Here is a 21884-nt window from a genome sequence, read left to right on the forward strand (position 1 = left end):
CGTCCCACAGAGGTCACCCAGCGTCCCACAGAGGTCACCCAGCGTCCCACAGAGGTCACCCAGCGTCCCACAGAGGTCACCAAACGCCCCACAGAGGTCAGAGAAGATGAACAAAGTTTGATGGAGATCAGAGAAGACGGAGAGTGTAAGCCAGGAGCCACAAGTAGGAAAATGTCTGAGAAGGTTCTAGTAGAACTGGGTTGATGAAGACTGCTTTTCAATTTTTTACCCCATTCTGACATTAAAACTTGTAATTCTGAGATTAAATTATTTTTTTATTCCTAGTGGAATAAAAATAATCCTCTTCCATATCGATTGGCTCAATAGTTCAGACGGTCACAGTTCCTTTAAATCTGCAGGCTCTGAATGGGGCCACTAGATGGTGCTAGTGAGAACCTGTCCTGCTCCCAGACTGACTGGAGTCATCAGACCAGAAGCTCACACACCTGCTCTTCCTCCTCCAAATGGGAAGAAAAACTCCCTGCTCCTCGCCTTACAGGTCTGAAAGGAAGCCATTCCAGCTACCTGCTCAGCTTTAGCCTGATGACCAGCAGATGGCGCTCTAGCCTGCAGCATCACCCCTCCGTGTCTGGGTGTTGAAAGGAGAAGTGAAGCCGTCTCACCCTGACCGCTCTGCGAATCGATCCGATGATGAACTTCTGGGTCGGTTTCTCCTCACTCTGCTCCTCTGTTTCTCTGTTCTTCTTCTCCTCTTCCTGTCCGTTCCGCAGCACCTCCTCAGGTGGGCTGAAGGGACAGGTGAGCTCCACGTCTCCCTCGTCCAGGGCGATCTTCTCCCCTTTAAAGTTGGGCTTTTCATAGAGAACCCACCTGCAGGAGAGCAGCCAGCTGTGAGAACGTGCTGCATGTCTGAGGTCAAAGGTTAACGTGTCAGTTGTCACTCCAGGATCAACGAGGGATCAGCTATGAACCGGCAGAGTAAAAATGAAGCGTGACAGGACCGAACATTCCTCCACCTGCTGGCTGAGTGACATGGAGACGCTCCACACCCACGGTTCAGCAGAAACGAGGCGTGCCGCATCCTCCATGTTTACACGCCACAAAGTTTGTGAATCAGGAGCCAAACGAGGCGCCGGAATGAGGAAGATGAGCAGCTTCATGGCATTTAATTATAGCCGATCATCTTTATGACTATCAACCTGATCTTTCAGATAAACTGTCTGAACCACCTGGGATTACCAGACGCCACACCGACCTGGATATGACAGAATATTATAGATTAATGTTATAGATGCAGAACCAAGAGATGTTCGAGTAAAATCTGAGAAATAATCGAATCTCTTCAGTTTCATCCCCCAGAAGCCTGAACCAATGCAGAGCCGTTTCATCCCAGACTAGATCATCCATCCATTTTCTGTACACACTTGTCCCTTAATTCAAGTTTAATAAACGTCCCTACGTTTGGACCCGTGTCGAACCCGTTTGGACCCGTGTGCTTGGTGGCGGCTCACCCTCCTCGGACCACCCTGATGGAGATGGTGTCCTGCAGCTCCCAGGACGTGGCGTCCATGACGTCTCCGCGGATCTCCATCCTGCGGCCGCACATTCCCGGCCGGTCGAAGATGTAAATCTGTTGAGAGGAGCAGAGGTCAGAGGTCATTTCCAGAGACTGTTCTGATCAGGCATTATGAGACCCGTCAGCGTTGGGAGAAGTCAGAAACTTTAATATCAAACAAGAAAAATCTGATCTAATACTAGTTTTAAAATAATGACTGTGAAAAGTATTCATTCCCGACCCGCTGCTGATAACTGGCAATGATTCCCCAACATCACCCTGGATGACCTTTGAACCGGTCTGCATTTAATTCAGACACATTGGAGAGTTGAAGGTCAGCATCTCAGTCAGATTTAGGCCCCGACTTTGACTAGGCCACTCCAGATCCTTTATTTCTGGCCATTTAAAGGCCGATTTGCTGGTGTTCCTTGGCTCATCGTCCTGCAGCCGTGATGAAGTCATGAACCTGCTGCTGATAGTGATTTTCTGTTTAGCAGTCAGTTGAAGTGACTTGGTGGGAAACAGCTGTGCTGGTGTTCAACTGCAGCAGCCTGCGTCGCAGCGGCAGCAGCATGCTCCAGCAGGCCTGATGCTTTAATAACAGAAACAGGTCCCGGCTCTGCGAGTGCTGTGGTTTTCAGCTGAAAATGATTTGGTTGAACCAGTTCTGATGAAGACCCGCCCCCCACCTCCCCCACCCGGTGGGAAAGTCTCCCTCCTGACTGAAGCTAAAGGTCTGCAGGGAAAACATTTGATGGTTTTTTTCTGGAGTCAGAATCTGTGAAGTGGCCATCTTGTCTTCACCGTTCTGATCAGGACCGACCTTGGGTCGAGTTTATTCCACGTTTCCAGACGTTATTGTAATAATCTGGGTCATAAATTAAGAACAGAGCCATAAACTGCAGCCTGAAGAAACGCGTCCAGAGGAGACGAGGAGCTCACTCTGTTCTTTAACTACACCGCACCAGCTGTGGAGCCTGGTGGTGGCAGCATCATACTGTGGGCCTGCTTCACTGCCAGTGGTTCTGTCAAAAACTCCATAATGAGGTGAGGTCTTTAACTAGACCACAGACCAGCAGCTGGATGGTTGGACCCAGTTGGATGTTCTGGGCTGGACAAAGAACCTGAACTGGTTCAGTGACTGGGAGCCTGAACCTGAACCAGTTTAACCAGTTGGACTAACTGGTGGAACTCACCTTTCCTGGTCGCGGGTTCAGCTTCCCGTGTTCCTTCTCCTTGGTGAGCTGCAGACAAACAGAAACATTTCAGGACCAATCATCATCATCATCATCATCATCAGTTTGATCCGAACCACCTGAGCCTGGAAGAAGGTTCCTAAGGCTCAGCTGGAGCAGCAGGAGGATTTCTGGGTCCGATTTGTTCAGGTGAGAGGGTCCGGTGCCACTGGAATCGCGTTTCGGACCACGGAGGCTCGGCTCCGGTTTCAACTCTCGCTGCTCTGACTTCATCTGGATTAATCTGCAGACCTGAAGAGGCTGAGACGTTTTCATCCGTCATCCTCTGAAGTTCCTCTGGCTTCATGCTGAACACGTTCCTGCTCATGCATCACGCGGCGGCAGGAAGTGAAGCTGTAAAGCTGTTTCCTGGACCGAGCCGTCCATCAGAATCAACCTGCTGATGTTGGTAGAAAAACCGGATCTCAGCTGCTGACTGACAGACGGTCAGACAATGGAGCAGTTCCCTCCACATTCCTCGGTCTCACGGCTCGCTCGTCAGGACCCAAACTAACCAACCTGCTTCTGGTTCTGCTTCTGATCGGGTCCAGAGGATCAGCGCAGCAGCTTCAGAGCTGAAACCAGCAGAGCGAAGCTGCACCGCTCCCGCCTGCGGCCAGAGAAAGTGCTGCTTCAGCAGAACCGGGCGGACGGAGGTGTGATGAAGACACGTGGTTCCGGAGGAATTCTCTCCCTATCACCTCGTCTTCCACCTCGTCAAGCAGAGCAGAGGATGAATGCGAAGGAGAGGCGCGGCTGCGTCTCTGCAGGATCAGGCAGATAGCTGCTGCGGGTGTGGACGACTCTGACAATATTTATCTAGACCTGAAGCACGAAACGCTCTGCAGGATCCCAGCAGCTGCTTTACATTCTGATAACGGCCTTCCACTGCTGCATTCATAAAGCTGATCTCGCTGCAACATCCCAGTGTTTTCATATAATAGAGTGCAGATAATTTAATATTTCAGCAAAATCATGTGGAGACAAGAACCCAACGTGTCACAGACGTTCCCACAGGGTTTGATTTTTATTTTTTAAACAAAAAAACATTAGCCACTGAAAAGTTCAAGATGGTCCACAAGGATAATTTACTTCTTCACTACATTTGCAAACTTTTATTACTGATGAATACTTTGGTTGTCAAATTATGTACAATTGGACTCATAGGAACCATATTTACATTTTACATGCCGACGAGGGTTGTTTTGGAAAATAAATTTTTGTTCTGAAATCATAAATTAGATGAATGCGTCTGATGTCAAATTATAGCCTACATATTTTGAACCACAGAAAGTTTTTTTTCTTCTGGTGGGCATTGTTCAAAATGGCCACCATGGTTGTAACGGAGAACATATGTTTGACATGGTGATAGGCACAGCTAGCCAAAACGTTTGCTTAATGCCAAATTCACAGAAACCAACAATACACTGCTGAACATAAAGATTATTGGAAGCTAAAGCCAGATGCACTAAGTAAATTAGCAGAAGCTAACACTAAGCACATTAAAGAAATGAATGTGTCTGGGATCTGAAACTGGTTTGGGTTCCCAGTCCTAAACTGTCTTTAGTTTCTGATTTTGCTACGTATCATCACTTTAAAGTTGTATGAGCAGGATGGCCAAAGCAGGAAACATGATGTGACATGAAGTTAATCTAAATTATGAAAATGGGTGATATTTTATGGCAATAATTGGTTCAAAGCCTCAAAAAGGTCAGCCATCTTGAAAAATGGCAGTCATCTTGAAGTTCAAGTGGCTGATGGGAAATATGAAAAACATACAACCTGAATTTTTATACTTGTTTGGAGACTTGACAGAGTTTTACAGTAATATGCTGCTTTATGAACAGATTATCCATCAACCATGGAGCAGAACCTCCTACCTGTCCAAGTCCAACTGCAGAGCAGTTCTAGTCTGACCCGAGGGCAAGTTCTGCTCAGGTTCTGCTCAGGTTTGTGTTGCAGTGAAACTGCCCATCTCCAGTCAGGTGGGGTAACCATTACTGTCTGTTAAATGATTTTTGGATCAGAAGGTTCCTTCCTGGCCCCAGACGGACGCAGCAGGACGTGTGCAGACGTGTGCGCCACACGCAGACACACCTTCTGCTGCCTAATTACATCTGAGTTGCTCGGAGCAAAGAAGACGTTTGGATCAAGCTGCAGCCGTTTCTGGAACCTGTTTTTATATTTCTGTTTAACACAACAGAAGCATCCATAATAAGAGTCATAAACACAGACGGGAACAAACTGTTTACACCCAACGATGGACTTGATCCCATCCCACTGAGTGGTGATGTGAAGAGCTGAGAGATGTTTTAATCTGCAGAATGAAAGGATTGAGCTTCGGAAATTCACTGAAATCTGAAGCAGAGAGAGGCTTCACCTGCTTCTAACTTTCCTGTGCAGACCAATAATTCACATTCACTCATGCTGCAGTACTCACATAGGCGTCTGGGAAGGCTCGATACTTGGACATCAGGTTGCTGTCTGGTTCATCTCGCTGGTTCTGGAGCTGGGACCCTCTGTGAACGCTGTTGAATTGGGACCCTGCCTGAACGCTGCTAAGCTGTGGCCCTCCAGACAAACTGCTGAACTGTGGCCCTCCAGACAAACTGCTGAACTGTGGCCCTCCAGACAAACTGCTGAACAAGGATGCCTGTGATAGCCCCTCATAGCTGAGGCTCCTCTGTAGGCCCCTGGGCCCCTGGCTAAACAGGTGGGGCTCTGAAATGGTGGGGGCCCGGTGAGGGTCGATGGAGCCGGTGGGGCTGAGCAAATGGGTGGGGCTGTTGGAGGTGGGGGAGCCCAGGATCAAGGAGGATGATCGGCTGATCCTGGCGGGGCCGGCGTCTCCGTTCAGGGATGATGATGAGTTGACGAGGAAGGAGAGGCGCTCCAGACGGGACCCTGCTACGTCCCCAACAGGCCCCGCCTCACCAGTCTCCCTCAGTCTCATTCCCAGGGTTCCTGTGTCCGGCAGGGAGCTGAACAGCGGCCGGTGGGCGGTCCCGTTTTCCAGCTTCAGGTCCGAGTTTGAGGAGCGGTAAGAGCCAAAGAGGACACTGTTGTCGAGGCGGGAGCCGGTGGTGGGAGACGAAGGAGTGCCGTTGCCGTTGTGCAGCGAGGAGGTCAGCTCCTGGGGAAGGAAGAGGACAAGGTCTGAGATCGGACCAGAAACAGTCCCAACATTTACCTCTGGACTCCAACCGCCTGTTAATCTAAAGTTTCCTGAGTTTTAGAGCAGGAATCCAGATCAGTTTCAGTCATTTTATCAAAGATTAACTCAGAGGTCTTCTGGTTCCACAGTCAAGGTGCTGCTATGGAGAAACTGTGATCGCCCCAACATTTGTGTTTAGTACATCGAACACTAAGTGGGAAATGATTATCGGTTCTCAGAGACCGAATGTGGATGAAAAGCTCTGTGACTCTGAAAAATGAAAAAGAGCAAAGCCTTCAAGGACTTTAAAGCAAATAAGAGCTTAAAATATATTCTAAAACAAACAGGAAGCCAATGTAAAGACGACAAGACGTGTGTAATGTGGTCCGGTCTGAAAGTGTTGGTTGAAAGCCACAAGGTGGAGGCAGTTCAACGATGTCTGGGGTACACCAACATCATAAAATCATTCAATTATTTAAGAAAGGTTTAACCTTCCTTAGAAGAAGACAAAAGTCTGGATTGGACAACAGATGCAATTTGATTGTCAAAGGCAACTGTCGAGAAAAGTCGAGCTCATCCCACTTCCCCATGCTGGAGATTTTAGTTTAATAATAACAATAAATAAAGTTATCTATAAAACTGATTACACAGGTGATATCAAGACCCAACAGTAGAGTCAGACGGTAATAAAATTAATCTGGTTGTGTGTGTTGTTATTGTGTCTTGCTTTAATTCTACTTTTTTCTATTTAATCATAAAAAATCATAGTCTGACAGAAGGAGAGCTGGTAGCAACGTCTCCCTCCTCTCAGAAGAGGAAGTAGAGAGAGAGAAGGGGGGGGGGGGTGTTGTGCAACAACACAACTCAAAGGTTTTTCACATGGTCACTATAGTAATAGTCAAATTTCCCAGACCAGTAGCAGCTTTGTCGACAAACAGGATCCACTCTGTTCTTTGGTCTTTAGGAACAGAAGGTTTTGGTTCAACCACTGTTTGGTTGCAGGGATACAAGGAAGGAGAGAAAGCAGAGGCTTACTGCATCCTGGCCTTATTGGTACGTAAATTTGTAGGTCGGCTGCAACATATGCAAAGAAAAAAGTAAAGGGCCCAATATGGAGCCCTGAGGTACCCCACACAAAAGACGGGTCGTAAAGTCAAAGCTCGGATATTTCCCACAGAACCAGATGGAAGCATCAGAAATGAGCCTCAGCTGGACAAACTGAGCAGACAGAGTTTGAGGAAGAGTATGGGGTACCTGACTCTTCATCAGCTCCATTGGGGAGCGGGCATCTCTGGAGATGTTCCTCTTCAGGCCCAGGTCCAATGGCAGGGTGTACAGCTGGTTCTGGGGCTCCACTGTCCTCTGGGGGGTGCTACGGACAAAGGGACTCCCCGTGTCCTCTCTGATGGGGGACAGGGTGGAGATGACGGTGCTCCCCGTGTCCTCTCTGATGGGGGACAGGGTGGAGATGACGGGGCTCCCTGTGTCCTCTCTGATGGGGGACAGGGTGGAGATGACGGTGCTCCCTGTGTCCTCTCTGATGGGGGACAGGGTGTAGATGACGGTGCTCCCCGTGTCCTCTCTGATGGGGGACAGGGTGGAGATGACGGGGCTCCCTGTGTCCTCTCTGATGGGGGACAGGGTGGAGACCAGTGGAGGAGGAGTCGCTCGCACGCCGGTGCTCCGGGGCCTCTGAGAGGGCCCCATGCTTCTCAGGGTGTCCACCAGACTGTCCATGTCGTTGACGGGGGAGTCGACGTTGGGGGACGTTGGGGAGTCAGGAGAGGTTGGGGGGTCAGGGGTCAGGTCCACCAGGGTGGCCTTGAAGACTCCGGTGAAGAAGGAGTCGTTGTCTTCGGTGCTGCAGGAGGACGCAGAGAGCGGCTCCAGCTCCCACCTCGGCTTCCTCCACTCCGTCTCTCCTTTCAGCCGCTCGTCCTCTTTACCTGCAGGAGCAGCTGACTCCTCCCCCTCCAGCAGGCTCCGCCTCCACTCCCCGCCTCCAGCGGGGCTCAGGTACACAGAGCTGTCTGAGGAGCCGAAGTGTGAGGAAGGTTCATCGTCTTCAGGGAGGGGAGACCTGCTGGATTTAAACTGAGTCACGCCCTGAAAACGGTTCTTCCACTTGTACTCCGGTTCCGGATCGTCTGGCTCGGGCATGCTGCTGGTTTCCATGGTAACCAGGGACACTTTGTGGAAGCGAGGTTTGGGTTCCTCCTCTCTGGGAGGAGACGGGTTCTTCAGGGTCAGCGTGGTGCTCAGGCTGCTGTAGCCTGAACTCATCCTGTCGTCTGGTTCTGGTTCTGGTTCTGTAGGCTGGCAGCTGGAGGGACACAGAGAGAAAGGAAGTGATGACACAGTAATCACATGATGAGACTTGGGGACCAGTCCAGAGTTCCCCATTCAGAACCATTTCTATAAGGCTCGTGTTCTGCATCCTGACCCGGTCCGAGGAACAGGACCAGCAGGGAGCTGCAGCTGGGAGGATTGGTTAGATAAGCAAAACTCAGTCAGCTGACAGAACCGGGAAGCTCTGAGCAAACATCCCCTCCCACATGGGCCTCAGGAAGAACCCGCACGGAACCGGACCAGAATCTGAGCTCAGACTGTCACGACTGGATCTGTGGGAGGTTCTGTCTCCTCCTGTCAGGTTTCATTTCTCTTCTTCCTCAGAACCAACACCGTTTAGTTTGAGTTGGGTCCAAATGTTCTGACTCAGAACTTCTGGAAAACAAATGAAAATCTGTTGAAAAGTTTATTTTAGCCTGAATTTATCTTCATAAATTACTGAGCTGCAGGAACTGGCGGTTCTGACCCAAATGAGAACATTTTAAATGACTGAAAACATATTAAAATATTATAAAGTAAAAATGAATCAGATTTCTTGTATTTTGGGGGGGAAAGACAGAACCAAACAGGAGTTGGTCTCCAGTGGTTCTGGTTCTTTCCCAACAGAACCACCTCTCTGAACAGATGAAACCCCAGAGCTCCATCTCAGCCTCAGTTTAAGGTTAGAGGTCATGACCTCTTCTCTTCAGAAAGCCGAGGAGAAAGCTGAACAAGGAGGAGTGGACCTTTATTCCTCCACAGTGATGCAGGAGGTTCTACTTCCTGTTGGCTCTGATCACATAACATCATTAAAGCTTTTTTCTGTTTTCAGCCTGGCTTAATCAATTATTCTGACAATCAATTAATTAGATTTTTAAAAATTAGGGCATTCTGCAGATTTCTCATGACTTGAGCCGTTTTTATATACAAGAAATGCATCAAAAGATGATTGAAAAAATGAAAAAAAAAAAAAAAAAACATTTTATTGCCTAAAATGCAATAGCAGCTTTCCTTTGGTGGATAGTTTGCAGTAAAGGAATCATCTGTAAGTCTGTTCTGGGTGGAGCAGACTTACAGATTTTCATCTGAAATGATTTGTTGTATATTTATCGTAGAGTTCGGACTTCATATGTTCTTTTCTGTCTGTATTCTCCAGTTAATGATTAATCAATTACAAAATTGATTATAATATTGGGGCTGCACAGTGGTGCAGTCAGAAGGGTCTGAGTTAATTACAGTCAATTACATGACTGCAATTGGTGTGTGTGTGTGTGTGTGTGTGTGTGGTCGTTTGTCCCGTCTGTCTCTGTGTTGCCCTGCGATGGACTGATTGATCCGATTAATCATCTTCTGAATCAGAAGAAGTTTCTTGAGACGTTTCACCATGAAGCCAGCAGCTTCTGAACCTCTGTGATGCTTTCAGTGAAGCAGGTTTGGAGGATTAGAGGATGAAGGATCTCAGCTCCTGCAGTGAGGAGGAATGTGGACCAGGTGTGGCTCTGAATACCTTCTCATCATCCAGGCAGCTAAAGCATGAAGCTGTTGTTTCAGGTGCAAGGAGCCATATCGGGGTGGAGGGTCCGGATCAGAGTCAGAAAACAAGCAGAGGCTGAGGATTCGACTCTCAGCTTCATCCAACATGGAGGCAGAACCAGAACATCGGTTCTGGTCCGAACAGAACCCAGCCACAAGGAGAACCACAAGCTGCTTCCTGCAGAGTTTCTGAACGGTCTCAAGGCTGCAGCAGCACCAAATGCTGCCATCTAGTGGCTGCCAAACAAACTGCTCCTCTGAAGTCAAAATGCTGAATGATTTCATATGCACATTAGATTTTTGTTTTTTAGTCACAAATAAGTTTCTTAATGTTTCCCCTCATTTTTCTAAAAAACAAATGACGGCTTTTATTTACGTCATCCATTCTGTGAGTTGTTTCAGGGGTGGACTTACGAGAATAAAGTAATATTAGCAGAATAAGAACACAATTTTACCAGAAAAGAAAAATATCTTAAAGTCATGAGAAAAAAGCTTTGACGTGAGCAGCTCAGTTTGAGGAGCTGTTTCAGTAACGCTTTATTTGACGGCCATGTAGGACTGACATAAACATGGAGTCTGTTGTCGTGACGCATCATTCAGTAAAAAATGACACTTTTAAGCAAAATTGTTCTAGAAGTTGCTATTAAAATGCCAACTTTGCACTAAAGTGTTATTTACAAAATAATACAAAGTTGGCACTTAACAGACATTCATAGACTCCCTTGTTTTCATGTCAGCCTTATGCACAGCCCGTCAAATAGTGTTTATTTCTTAGAAACAGTTATTTGCACGATTGTTTCAAAGTCTTGCTGCTGATAATTTGATGCTGTCAAAATATTAATTATTTCTATTAAGTATTAAGAATTATCTGTAAAACTTATACCAAAGTAAAAATGAACAAGATGCTCAAAATTCCTCATTTCAATTTTCTATTTTTTGTGTTCAAGTTCTCATAAAATATGACTTTATCCTGGCAATATAACGACCTTATTCCTCTAATATTATGTCTTTATTGTCATAATTCAAAAAGTAAAATTGTAACCTGGCCCTAACATTAGTTGTAGAGTTGACCTGAATTTAAAGTCCAAATAAATAAATAAAAGCTGGCATCTCTTGGAACTGTGGAAACACAAGGAGGGGTGGAAAAAAGTTAAACTTTTCAAAAACTTAAATCTTCAAAAATGTGATTAAATTAATTTATCGTTCTGTCACTCCTACTTTTCAGATTCTTTCCAGAGGTGCAACTTTGTGTTTTCTGATGTGTTCGTTGACACGTTACAGGCGTTTCTCTGTTAAATACAGAAAATGCTGACTAGCAGTCATTTTGATGGTGTTGTTTTGGCGCCCCTCTAACGCAGCGCCCCTACGGGTGCGTTCCCATTTCTGCTCTTCCCAGGAACATCCCGGCCCCTTCCTGACCTCCTCCTCCCCCAACCATCAACAGATCACCTGAAGGTAGATGTCGCTCTCTTTGTTGATTCTCTGAACAAAATGTCTCCCAGAATTCAGAAGCTTTATGAAAACATCAGAGCGGATAAACCGGACCGCTGGAGCTTCGGCCTCAGGGCATTTCATGACGTTTCACTGATTTATCGGGCCGTTAATGATCCCTACCGACTGATGGGTTTCAGTTTCAGGCCGAGAACAGAGACGTTTGAGTGGGTAGTCAAAGCGGACTCGGCCCTCAGCGGCTGTGGGAACCAGCGGGTCTTCCTGACAGCTGCCGCCCGGAGCCGCATTCCTTCAGCGGCGCGTCACTCAGCGCAGCTGTACTCCAAACTACATGCAAATGAGCTGCAGGTATGAGCGCATTTGGTAGAACAGCTGCAGCCATGAGGACTACGGTGTTCCTCATCCTGAAACATGGTTCCGACAGACGGAGCCGATCCGGAACCAGCACGGAGTTCAAACCGTAAAGTTGCGAAGGATGTTCAGGTTCCTCCATCTGCAGAGAAACCACCAAGGACTCTCAGACCCTCCTGCACCCAGAACCAGCTGGTAGGAAAATATACAGTGGCTGGTAGGAGAAGTATCACGGTCTGGGCTAGGATACCGTGATACTTCTGATGCACAAAGTCCAGACTCTAAAGCAACACCCGCTGCCTTCAGGGCCGCATCTTCTCCAGGAAAACCCACAACTTTTTCATCGAAATGATGGAAAAACACTTTATTGATGCTCCTCCTCATCAAAACAGCTTCAGGCAGAAACAGACGGATTTCCAGAAACAAAACAAACATTTTAATTTTTAATGATTTTCCTGATTTCAGTTTTCAGGGAAGAATCACCCTGCAGCCTGAATCTCGGATCAGAACCGGATTTTATGAACGAACCGTCATTAAAACCAAAACCCGACGCAGGTTCCTCAGACTGAGGCTGAACGTCATGTTCGGTTTTCGCAGTTTTATGTTTCAGCTGCTAATAAGCTGCTTGCTGCTCAGGTTTAGGTGCTTTCCCGCTGGTTAACAGAACCGGCCTGAGTCTGCTGAATGGATCAGACTCACCTGCGGTCCAGGTCAGCCGCGGCGCGGGCTGGATGCGGGTCGCCAGGCGGTCTGCGCGCGTCCAGAGCCGACGTCAGGTCTGGCACCTGTCGCTGCGTCGTTGTGGCTCCGTTAAAGCGGCGCGTCCTGGTCCCCGCCCCCTCGGGACGGCCGGCGGCGGAATCAGGACGCGTGAAGGTGCGCTCCTCTCCCTCCTCCTCCTCCTCCTCTCCTCGCGGCCGGACTCGCAGCTCCTCTCGGGTTTCCTCGGTTCTCCTGGGGTCAGAAACCAGAACCGGTCCCGGCAGGTTCGGAGCTTTCTGAGCGGGATCTTCGGTTTCTGCGGCCTGATTTCCCTCCACCGGCGCACCGACGGCGGGCGGGGCCGAGCCGCATTCCTGCAGCCTGTTTACCTGCGGAACCGGTGGCGCCGGCTCCTCCCACACTCTCACCTGTGCCGAGGCTGTTTCTGCTTTCGCTTCTGACCTCTGACCTCTGGGGGTCTCAACCTCCCCCCAGCCGTCCCGCAGGTCCGCCTCCTCTCCGCTCTCCGGGGTTTCCTCCGGGGCGCTGAAGTAAAGCTCCGCGCCGTCGTCCGAACCGACGCTCAGGTAGGCCGGACTCAGAGCCCGGTCCGGTTCGGGAGGTTCGGAGAAGTCCTGAACGTTCATTCCGTGATCCGGAGGCAAGCAGTCTGCTGCGATCTGCCGTCCGACCGGAACCAGTCTGCGTTCAGAGCCGGAAACCCGAGAGTCCGTCCCCGGAGACGCTGCGGTAACCGGAGAAGCGGGAACCAGGCCTCCGCTGTGGGAAGCGGTCCGAACCCGAATCACACGGCTCGGTTTGGTTTCAGCAGAACCGGAAAAACCTGCGCCGGGGTCAGGTGACACTAGAGGGAGGGTCTGGACCCCAGGCGGTTCTGGCTCTGGGACCCGGTCCGGAGACCGAACCAGAAAGAACCGAGGAGACAGAGACTTATACAGAGTTCCGAACACCGAATCCCGACCCGAACCGGGACCAGGGCTGTGCGGCGGCACCGCCGCGTCCGGTTCTGGATCAGAACTTGCAGCTGAGACAGCAGGTACCGCCGGGTCCAGTTCTGAAAGTTCAACTGGTACTTTCAGGTCCAGCTTACCTTCACCTGGTACCGTCGGTTTCGTTTCGGAGCTGCTCGGTTCCGGTTCTGGGATTGTAGAGAGCGTTAAAGCTTCTTCAGGTTCCGGTTCGCCCAGAGTTGAACCCGAGTCCCGCGTGGAGGAACCGGTCCGCTGCTCCAGAACCAAAGAACGGAGTCCTAAGGTACCGTGAGGTTCTGGAACCGGACTCGGACCATCAGAACCATCCCCTTTTCCCGATGCAGCGGATGACGTGAAGTTCTGGTCCGCACCTGGTTCTGCCTGATTGGACCGGAGGCCGGGAACAGCCGGGGCTTGTGTTCGGGCCGTCGGAACCGGAAACTCCGGGTTGGAGGCGATCAGAGTTCTGGAGGTTCTGTTGGAGAGAAGCTCCTCCGGTTCCGGTCGGGTTCTGGTTAACAACCCTGCAGTGAAGGAGGACGGTTCGGCCCGGTTGGAGGACGGGGGCGGAGGAGACGGGATGTTGAAGGTTCCACTGGTATCGAGTTCGGGTTGAGACAAACTGAACCGGGTCTTCGGGTCGGCCCGGTCCAGATCCAGGCGGGAGACGGTATTCTGAGGAGGGAGAGGTTCGGATTAAAACATCTAGAGGGAAACAGAACCAGAACCACAGAGTCCATCCCAGCAGAACCAGCCGTTCTGGACCAGAACCAGAACTTTCTGATTTTTTAAATCTAAAATTGTTTCTGTTTATTCAGAAAGTTCAGAACCACAGAAGCTCCAGGTTCTGTTCGGATGGACCTGAACCATCAGACCGGGTCAAGGTGTTACCTCCTCCTCTTCAGCCTGCTGGTTGCTATGGAGACCAAAGGCGCTCCTGGAGAGGTCCTCTTCATCCCTCCTCCTCCTCTTCCTCAGGCCGAAGGAGAACGAAGCAAAACGACGAGGAGACCTGAGATCCAAGTCCGAGTAACTGAAGAGACGGACCTGGAGGAGGAGAGGATGGAGGGATGAGAGGATGGAGGGAAGAGAGGAGGAGAGGATGGAGGGAAGAGGAGAGGATGGAGGGAAGAGAGGAGGAGAGGATGGAGGGATGAGAGGATGGAGGGAAGAGGAGAGGATGGAGGGATGAGAGGAGGAGAGGATGGAGGGATGAGAGGATGGAGGGAAGAGGAGAGGATGGAGGGATGAGAGGAGAGGATAGAGGGAAGAGAGGAGGAGAGGTAAATGGTTGGATGGATGCAGATGCAGAGAAAACTCCAGAGGCACCAGAACCTCCTTGCTGTTCTGACCCGGCCCGGTTCGGTTCTCAGAACCTGCAGTCTGAGGCTGAGTCACCACCAGATTCTAGTTTTCTCTTTCTGCTCCGTTTGAGTTTGGACCTGACTGCTGAGTTCTGAGCAGAACTGGACTGACAGAACCACACTCCACCAGCAGAACTGAGCTTGTTCTGATTCTGTTCGACCCAGAAAAGAAGTTCTGTTGCAACGGCAGGACGCCGCAGAGCAGAGCACTGGCGCCCTCTGCTGGTCAAACTGAAAACCCACAGAAACCAGCAGAACCAGAAGTTATTGGTTCGGCCCGGATGCAGAACATCCTGGATCAGAATGGTTCTGATTCGTCCGGGTCACCTGAAGAACCCCTGAGCCACTCAGCGGCGGAAACACCCACTGCACCCAAACACATCGCTGAAACACAACTGGACCTCGGAACCGCTTTCCTCAGAAAACCGTTCTAGTTTCTAAGCAAATCTGTCCCATAAGTCAGCGGGACGTTTCAGGAGGAAAGGAGCTACACTGACCTTTGACCTGGACTCGGTGGCGCAGACAGAGGAAGCCTTCTTCAGGGAGGCCGGCCTGTCTTCGTCCTCTGGAGTCCTGAAGAAGAAACACGTCAGGTTTGAATCATGCAGATTATTACTGCAGTAATCTGATTACAAACATAAAAAATTACATCTTAAGTTTTTAATTTTTCCCATCAGCCACTTGAATTTCAGAGTGACAACCGTTTTTCAAGATGGCCACCATTTTTGATCTTTTAAAATAAATCATTACCATAAAATGTTCCCCATTTTCATGACTTGGATGAACTTTATGCCACATCATGTTTTCTACTTTGGTCGTCCTGTTCATACAAATTTAAAGTGATAATATGCAGCAAAATCAGAAACTGAGCCACTTGTTAGCATTAGCTTCTAATTTCTTTGTTTAGCAGGTTAGCGATAGTTTCTGCTAATTTTTTTTAATGTATTAGGCCGTTTTGTTAGCTTTTGCACATTTTTTTGCTCTTAGCAGTTTAACGTTAGTTTCTGCATGCTTTTAGCAGTGTAGCATAGGTTCTGCAAATTTTTTTTTATTTATTGGGCAGTTCAATCTGAGCTTCTGGTAATTTTTGAATGTGTTTAGCGTTAGCTAATTTTAATCTTTTAAATGTTTTTAGCAGTTTAGTGTCAATTTCTTCTAATCCTTTTGTTTAGCAGTTTATTGATAGTTTTTGTTATTTTTGTGTTTTAAGCAGTTTTTTGTTAGCCGTTATATTTAGCTGTTGTGCTAATTTTTTAAAATATATTTAGCGGTTTAACGTCAGCTTCCTGTAATTTTTGTATGTGTTTAATGGATTAACTTTTGCTTATGCTAGTTGCTTATGTGTTTAGCTTTAGCTTATGCTAATGTTTTATGTGTTTAGTGGTTTAGCGTAGTAGAGCTGAGATTTGTGTTCAGTGGCTTACTGCTAAGTGAATCTAACTTTTTGGTTAGCTGTGGCTAATAACTACTGCTGAGTTTAATGCAAACATATATTCTCTGTTACAACCCTGGTGGCCATTTTGAAAAATGTCCACCAAAAAAAGGAAACACAAGATCAAGAATATGTATATGATTTCTATAGTTCAGAATGTGTAGTTTAACAAACACATTCACTTAATTAGTGAACATAGTAAAAACTATATATATATATATATATATATATAAATAATTTTCCATGACAACAAAGGCTGCCATTTAGAAAACTGAAAAAAGTCAATATAATTTTTATGAGTCCAATTATGTGTGATTTGACGTAAAAAGTATTCGTCTGTGATAAATATTGGAAAATTAAGTGCAAAAATAAATTTCCCTTGGTGACCATCTTGAAAAATGGCCTCCATCTTGAATTGTTTAGGTTTTTTCCTCTGGGAACATCTGTGCCAAGTCAGGTTCTTATTTCCAGGTGTGAAATATTTTGTCGAGATATTCAATCATCTGCTGCATTAAATCATCATGTGATCGTCAAACGGGAATCTTCTTCCAGGCCGAGTTCCTTCTCTGTCTGTAAGGCTGACCTTTGACCTCCGTTCACACCAAACAGGAAGTCTGATAAAAGCCCGACAGTTTATAGCTCAGCACACACCCAGCGGCGCAGCCTGTTTGCAGCGGCTGCAAAGGTGACGAGTGTTCAGGGCCGCATTCTGCAGCTGCAGCGAGTCCCTGGAGACCAGACGTCCCCACACGTCCCCACAGGTCCTCAGACGTCCACAAACGTCCCCACACGTCCCCACAGGTCCTCAGACGTCCACAAACGTCCTCACACGTCCTCAGATGTCCCCACACGTCCTCACACATCCTCAGACGTCCCCACACGTCCTCACACGTCCCCACACGTCCTCAGACGTCCCCAAACGTCCTCAGACGTCCCCACACGTCCCACACATCCCCACAGGTCCTCAGACGTCCTCAGACCTCCCCACATGTCCTCAGACGTCCCCACAGGTCCTCAGACGTCCCCACAGGTCCTCAGACGTCCCCACACGTCCCCACAGGCCCTCAGACGTCCCCACACGTCCTCAGACGTCCTCAGACCTCCCCACACGTCCTCAGACGTTCCCATAGGTCCCCACACGTCCTCAGACGTCCCCACACGTCCTCAGACGTCCCCACAGGTCCCCACTCGTCCTCAGACGTCCCCACACGTCCTCAGACGTCCCCATAGGTCCCCACACGTCCTCAGACGTCCCCACACATCCCCACACGTCCCCACGTCCTCCGATAGGACGAGTCGCAGATCCGTCGCTGCTGCTGAGTGTTTACATGCCAACAAGCAGGAAACCTGCAGACTTTCCATGTTTGAACTTCCAACAGCTGACTGTCGCAGAAAGAATGTGAGCGAGTGAAGGCCGTCCAACAGGAAGTGGCTGTGGAGAGAAAGTGTTTTCTCTGCAGGAGCGGTGAAATGTGACAACGCTAGAGCAGAAGCCAAACATCAGGGAGCCTTCGGATGACCTGAACATTCACCAAACGTCTCAGCATCGTTTTCTCTTCTTGTCTTGAAATATTTTCTGCTTCGTTTCATTCGGAGGCGCTGTGGTTTCCTTCCAGGATTAAAGTTTAATCACATCTGGCTGAAACAAAGCATGACACATTCAACACCGTGCTGCATCACAGCCGGATCGGATCACGCTGAATGTAGCAGACAGTGAGACGGTCTGCCAGGCGTCGTTTCGTAAAGTTCAGATTCTTTACGTTGACTCTCTTCCAAACACGACGCCATGAAAATCTGCTCTAAGGATTCATATTTGGGCTTTTTGTTTTTATTACATTGAATATAATTTCAGATTTTTGTCATTTTGTCTTTGTTGAATTAAAACATGAACTTTTAATGTTAAAGGTAAATATTCTAAGCAACAGACGATAAATGATTAGGAACCGAATAGAAACAGAAGGTCTGACAGCAGCAACAGACATAAAGTTCACATTAAAACTAAATAAAGAAATAATAATAATATAGCGTACAAGACAAAGGGAAAAAACTGCAGCTTTCATAGAAACAGTAATACTGGATGCAACAATATTAAAATTTGGACTGATATCGATCCATAAATGAAACTCGTTTCTGTTATTTTGTCTCTTCAGAAATACCCGACATGTTTCGACGCTTCGTCTTCATCGGAGGAACGACGACAAAGATGACGTAATTATTTCTATTAAATGTTTATTTCAGGAGATTTTAAAGTCAGTTTTGTGTTGACTTGTTTGTTTCTCTGTAACCACAGAGATGAACATTGAATACCTTCGTAAAGAATACGATTTATTTTAGGGTAAAATACCGGGTCCAATAAACCAGGATCCACCTGGTTAAAGGATCCGACACATGAAAGCTGCCAGAACCAGAACCAACTAAACCAACTGGACCAGAACAACATCAGGACAGAAAAACTCCAGGAGACTCAAACTGCAGCAGCCATGCAGCGGCTCTGATCTGATAACAGTGTTTGCGTCTCATCTCAGGTGTTGAAGGTCATAAAGTTAATGACCAACTGTTGTTCAGATTCCCAGCTTCAGCTTTAACTCATTAGATTCACAAGCTGGAAGCATTTTGGATCCAGTTGGTTCGTTTTGGATCCAGTTGGTTCGTTTTGGATCCAGTTGGTTCGTTTTGGATCCAGTTGGTTCGTTTTGGATCCAGNTTTTGGATCCAGTTGGTTCGTTTTGGATCCAGTTGGTTCGTTTTGGATCCAGTTGGTTCGTTTTGGATCCAGTTGGTTCGTTTTGGATCCAGCTGGTTCGTTTTGGATCCAGCTGGTTCGTTTTGGATCCAGTTGGTTCATTTTGGATCCAGTTGGTTCGTTTTCGATCCAGTTGGTTCGTTTTCGATCCAGTTGGTTCGTTTTGGATCCAGTTGGTTCGTTTTGGATCCAGTTGGTTCGTTTTGGATCCAGCTGGTTCTGAAAACATTAAATAAGTGAAGAGATTTCCTTCAGAGATCCGTTTGGTTTTGGACCCGATTCAATCAGAGAAATCTTCCCTGGTTTCATTTAAAACCATAAATGTTCCTCAGGTTGATGCCTGACTGCAGGCCTTCATCGCCGCTGGGTGAGGATGATGAGGAGCTCTTTCTAAGGTCCGTTTGCGCGACACATTCCAGAGGACAGTGACTCACAGCTGACGGCAGAAGACAGAAACTGTGACGAAGCGATCCGGAGACAAAGACTCTCTTGTCTGCTGGTTAGCAGCTGGTTGTGAAAGCAGCAGGCATGCAGAGAGGCAGGTTCCTCCGTCAGGGCAGGGAACGGTCCGCACAGGAACGGCCCGCAGCATCACCCCGCCTGCATCCAGTCCGGCAGGCAAGGCCCAGGGCCAGGATTACAGCCGGGATTACAGCTAATCCTGCAGCTTAACCTCCAAGATCTGACTGTCAACAGATGAAATCTCTGCAGATCCATAATTCATCAGAGAAAATTTCATAAACAAAATATAGATGCAGATCAGCTGAATCATAGAACCTCAACCTTTGTCTAGTTTTAGTGCAAATACCTTCTTAGACTTGAAACAAAACCAATTTACAAAAAACTTTTTAGTGAAATAGAGAAACTGATCTACAGCCAATTATTGAATATTGATAAAAGCACCATATCTGCTGTAGATTTTTGTGAAAAATATTTTGTTTTCCATGTTTATTTATTGTATCTTTTATCATGATAAGACTTGATTTATTGTTGCAATAAATTCCATATTTAAAAAAACCAAACTTTCCACATAGTGATGATCTAGTTTCAGTATTTTCTCCAGTGTTACATATTTCATGTTTATTGATGATTTGATGTTGGAAGTCGACAGAATATAATGTTTGTTTCTGGAATTTGTTTTTATGACTTTTTATTTTTGTTTTAATGATATAAATCACTTTGAACTGCTTTGCTGCTGAATTGTGCTCAGAAAATAAACTTTATATCAATAAAGGTGAAATCATCACTTTAGAGATACGAATAATAATTCTTTATGCGACAGATTTCCTAAAGAAACATTTTACAAATGGTTGTTTTTGTCAGCCATAACAAATCTGAAAGAGTAATAAACAGAATTGTTACGTCAATCATTTTATCACAATATTTTATTGTGATAAAATTTCCCTTCCCCGTTTTAACTTATTTTTTAGGAAGACATTTTTTGCACTAATTTTTCTCTGTAAGTTGGGTCCAGCTGAGCAAAGGTCATCTCCACTGACCGTTTCAGAACCGTTTGGAGTCCAAACTGCTCAGAACCTTTGGCGCCACACCCCTTCTGGACCTGGTACCATCTTAGAACTTTCCAGACCTCCAGAACCAGCTGAGGCAACCCGGCCGGTTCTGGAGCAGAACCAGGTCCATCCGCTCAGACTCCAAAAACGATCCAGATCTCTGTGCTGATTGGTTCTGGTTCTGCTGGACAAGCAGCCTCCAGCCTTACTGAGGTCCAAATCTGACCCAAACAGAGCCAGAACCGGAAGTAGCATCACAGCCGTCCTGTCAGCTACCTTATCACTTCCGGTCAAACTTAACGTGGCTAACAGGAGCAGCTGCTGACGTCATCAGCTTGCTTACAGGCGCTGGACCCGTCCGAGCCAACAGAACCTACCGGACCTCCTGCTGCCTCTCTGCCTCCATCTTCGTTTTCATCTTCAGCTTCGGGAACTTGAACTTCTTCCTGTCCTGCTGTTTCTGCGCAGAGTCGTCCGGACCCGGTTCGGTTCTGGAGAACAGAGTTCTCAGAGACTTCCTGGAGGACTTCTTCTTCTTCTCCTCCATGTCCGCTGCTTCAGGCTGCTGCTGCAGATGACAGCTGCTGCTGCTGCGGCTCTTTGAGCAGAACCGCAGCTCAGGTGCGGGCCACGCCCCCACCCGGAACCCCCCCCCCCTTCCTCCCTCACTCACAGACACACACACACACACACACACACACACCTGGCAGAGACAGCTGCAGTTGAAAAACCCGGATCTAGACCCGGGATCAGGATCTTCTGGTTCTGCAGCACCAACAGATTCTTCTCCATTTATTATCATATTCATTCATTTGAAAGGTTGCATAAACCCACCAATTAGAACCGCCGCAGACATGACGTCACCCTTGCTCTCCAGCTGCTGGTTTATCATGAAGATAAATATTAAAATAATTTTATCTTCTGTAAATGATAAACGAGTCTAACAGAAAAATGTTTTAGTTTCTGCTAACTGAATATGGGTCAGTATGGCAGGCCGATTTAACATAGAATCAACTTCACCACACTCCTATCTCTGAATCTGGTTTATGACTGTAAGTTAATTAATGTATTTCTAATTACATTTTAATTTATATAAATGACGTCAGATTTACGATTAGGTTTAAGTCAAGACATCTACACTAGCTTTTTCCTGTTTCACTGGTTTCTTTCCAGCTGGTTCCTGTCACTTTAAGCAGAAATTATTTATTCTGATTTTATCTCCTTAAGTCACTCCTACATTTAAAACTCTGATTTATCAGGCTCCCCACCGGAAACATCTTCTTGTCTCTAATTAATTAATTAATTCCTACAGCTGTTATTCGAGTTGGGTGGATCCACAGCGCCCTCTAGTGGTCACTCTGCAGTCTGCTGACTGGTCACACAGCGCCCTCTGTCGGCTGCTCTGTCCTCTCTCTGCAAAAGGCTGCAGTAACCCTTTTCCCCCTCAAGATGGCGCCTCCTTCCCGCTCAGGTCAGGAGGACCTTGACGCAGCCGCAGAGTGAACTCCCTCCTTACGACGCATGCGCACAGCACATAAATGGTAAAAATACCCGGTCAGTTCAGATTCGGT

At 47.5% G+C, this 21884-nt stretch overlaps 1 protein-coding gene and 1 long non-coding RNA gene across 4 annotated transcripts in view; one reads left to right on the forward strand and one right to left on the reverse strand.

Annotated features, from left to right (window-relative positions):
• crybg2 (crystallin beta-gamma domain containing 2) overlaps positions 1-20911 on the reverse strand; it is a 29749-nt gene extending 8838 nt beyond the window's left edge. The window contains exons 1-10 of one of the 3 annotated variants that reach the window (XM_016663207.1): positions 20691-20911; positions 15125-15200; positions 14155-14310; positions 12269-13938; positions 7349-8228; positions 7160-7303; positions 5192-5884; positions 2713-2760; positions 1473-1591; positions 624-831 (exon numbers count right to left, since the gene is read on the reverse strand). In XM_016663207.1, the coding sequence (XP_016518693.1) occupies positions 624-831; positions 1473-1591; positions 2713-2760; positions 5192-5884; positions 7160-7303; positions 7349-8228; positions 12269-13938; positions 14155-14310; positions 15125-15200; positions 20691-20860 (4164 nt within the window). In that variant the 5' untranslated portion in view covers positions 20861-20911. Of the gene's footprint in view, positions 1-623; positions 832-1472; positions 1592-2712; positions 2761-5191; positions 5885-7159; positions 8229-12268; positions 13939-14154; positions 14311-15124; positions 15201-20412; positions 20459-20690 lie in introns of those variants that run through there. The other 2 variants (XM_007576505.2, XM_016663208.1) reach the window with 2 other exon arrangements.
• Positions 14514-19718, forward strand: LOC107833567 (uncharacterized). Its single transcript, XR_001659328.1, has 3 exons — positions 14514-15220; positions 18210-18267; positions 19135-19718. It is a non-coding gene; the product is annotated as an uncharacterized LOC107833567 (long non-coding RNA).
• Positions 20912-21884: the final 973 nt, after the last annotated feature.

The sequence above is a fragment of the Poecilia formosa genome, unplaced genomic scaffold, assembly GCF_000485575.1.
Source record: "Poecilia formosa unplaced genomic scaffold, Poecilia_formosa-5.1.2 Scaffold408, whole genome shotgun sequence".
NCBI lineage: Eukaryota > Metazoa > Chordata > Actinopteri > Cyprinodontiformes > Poeciliidae > Poecilia > Poecilia formosa.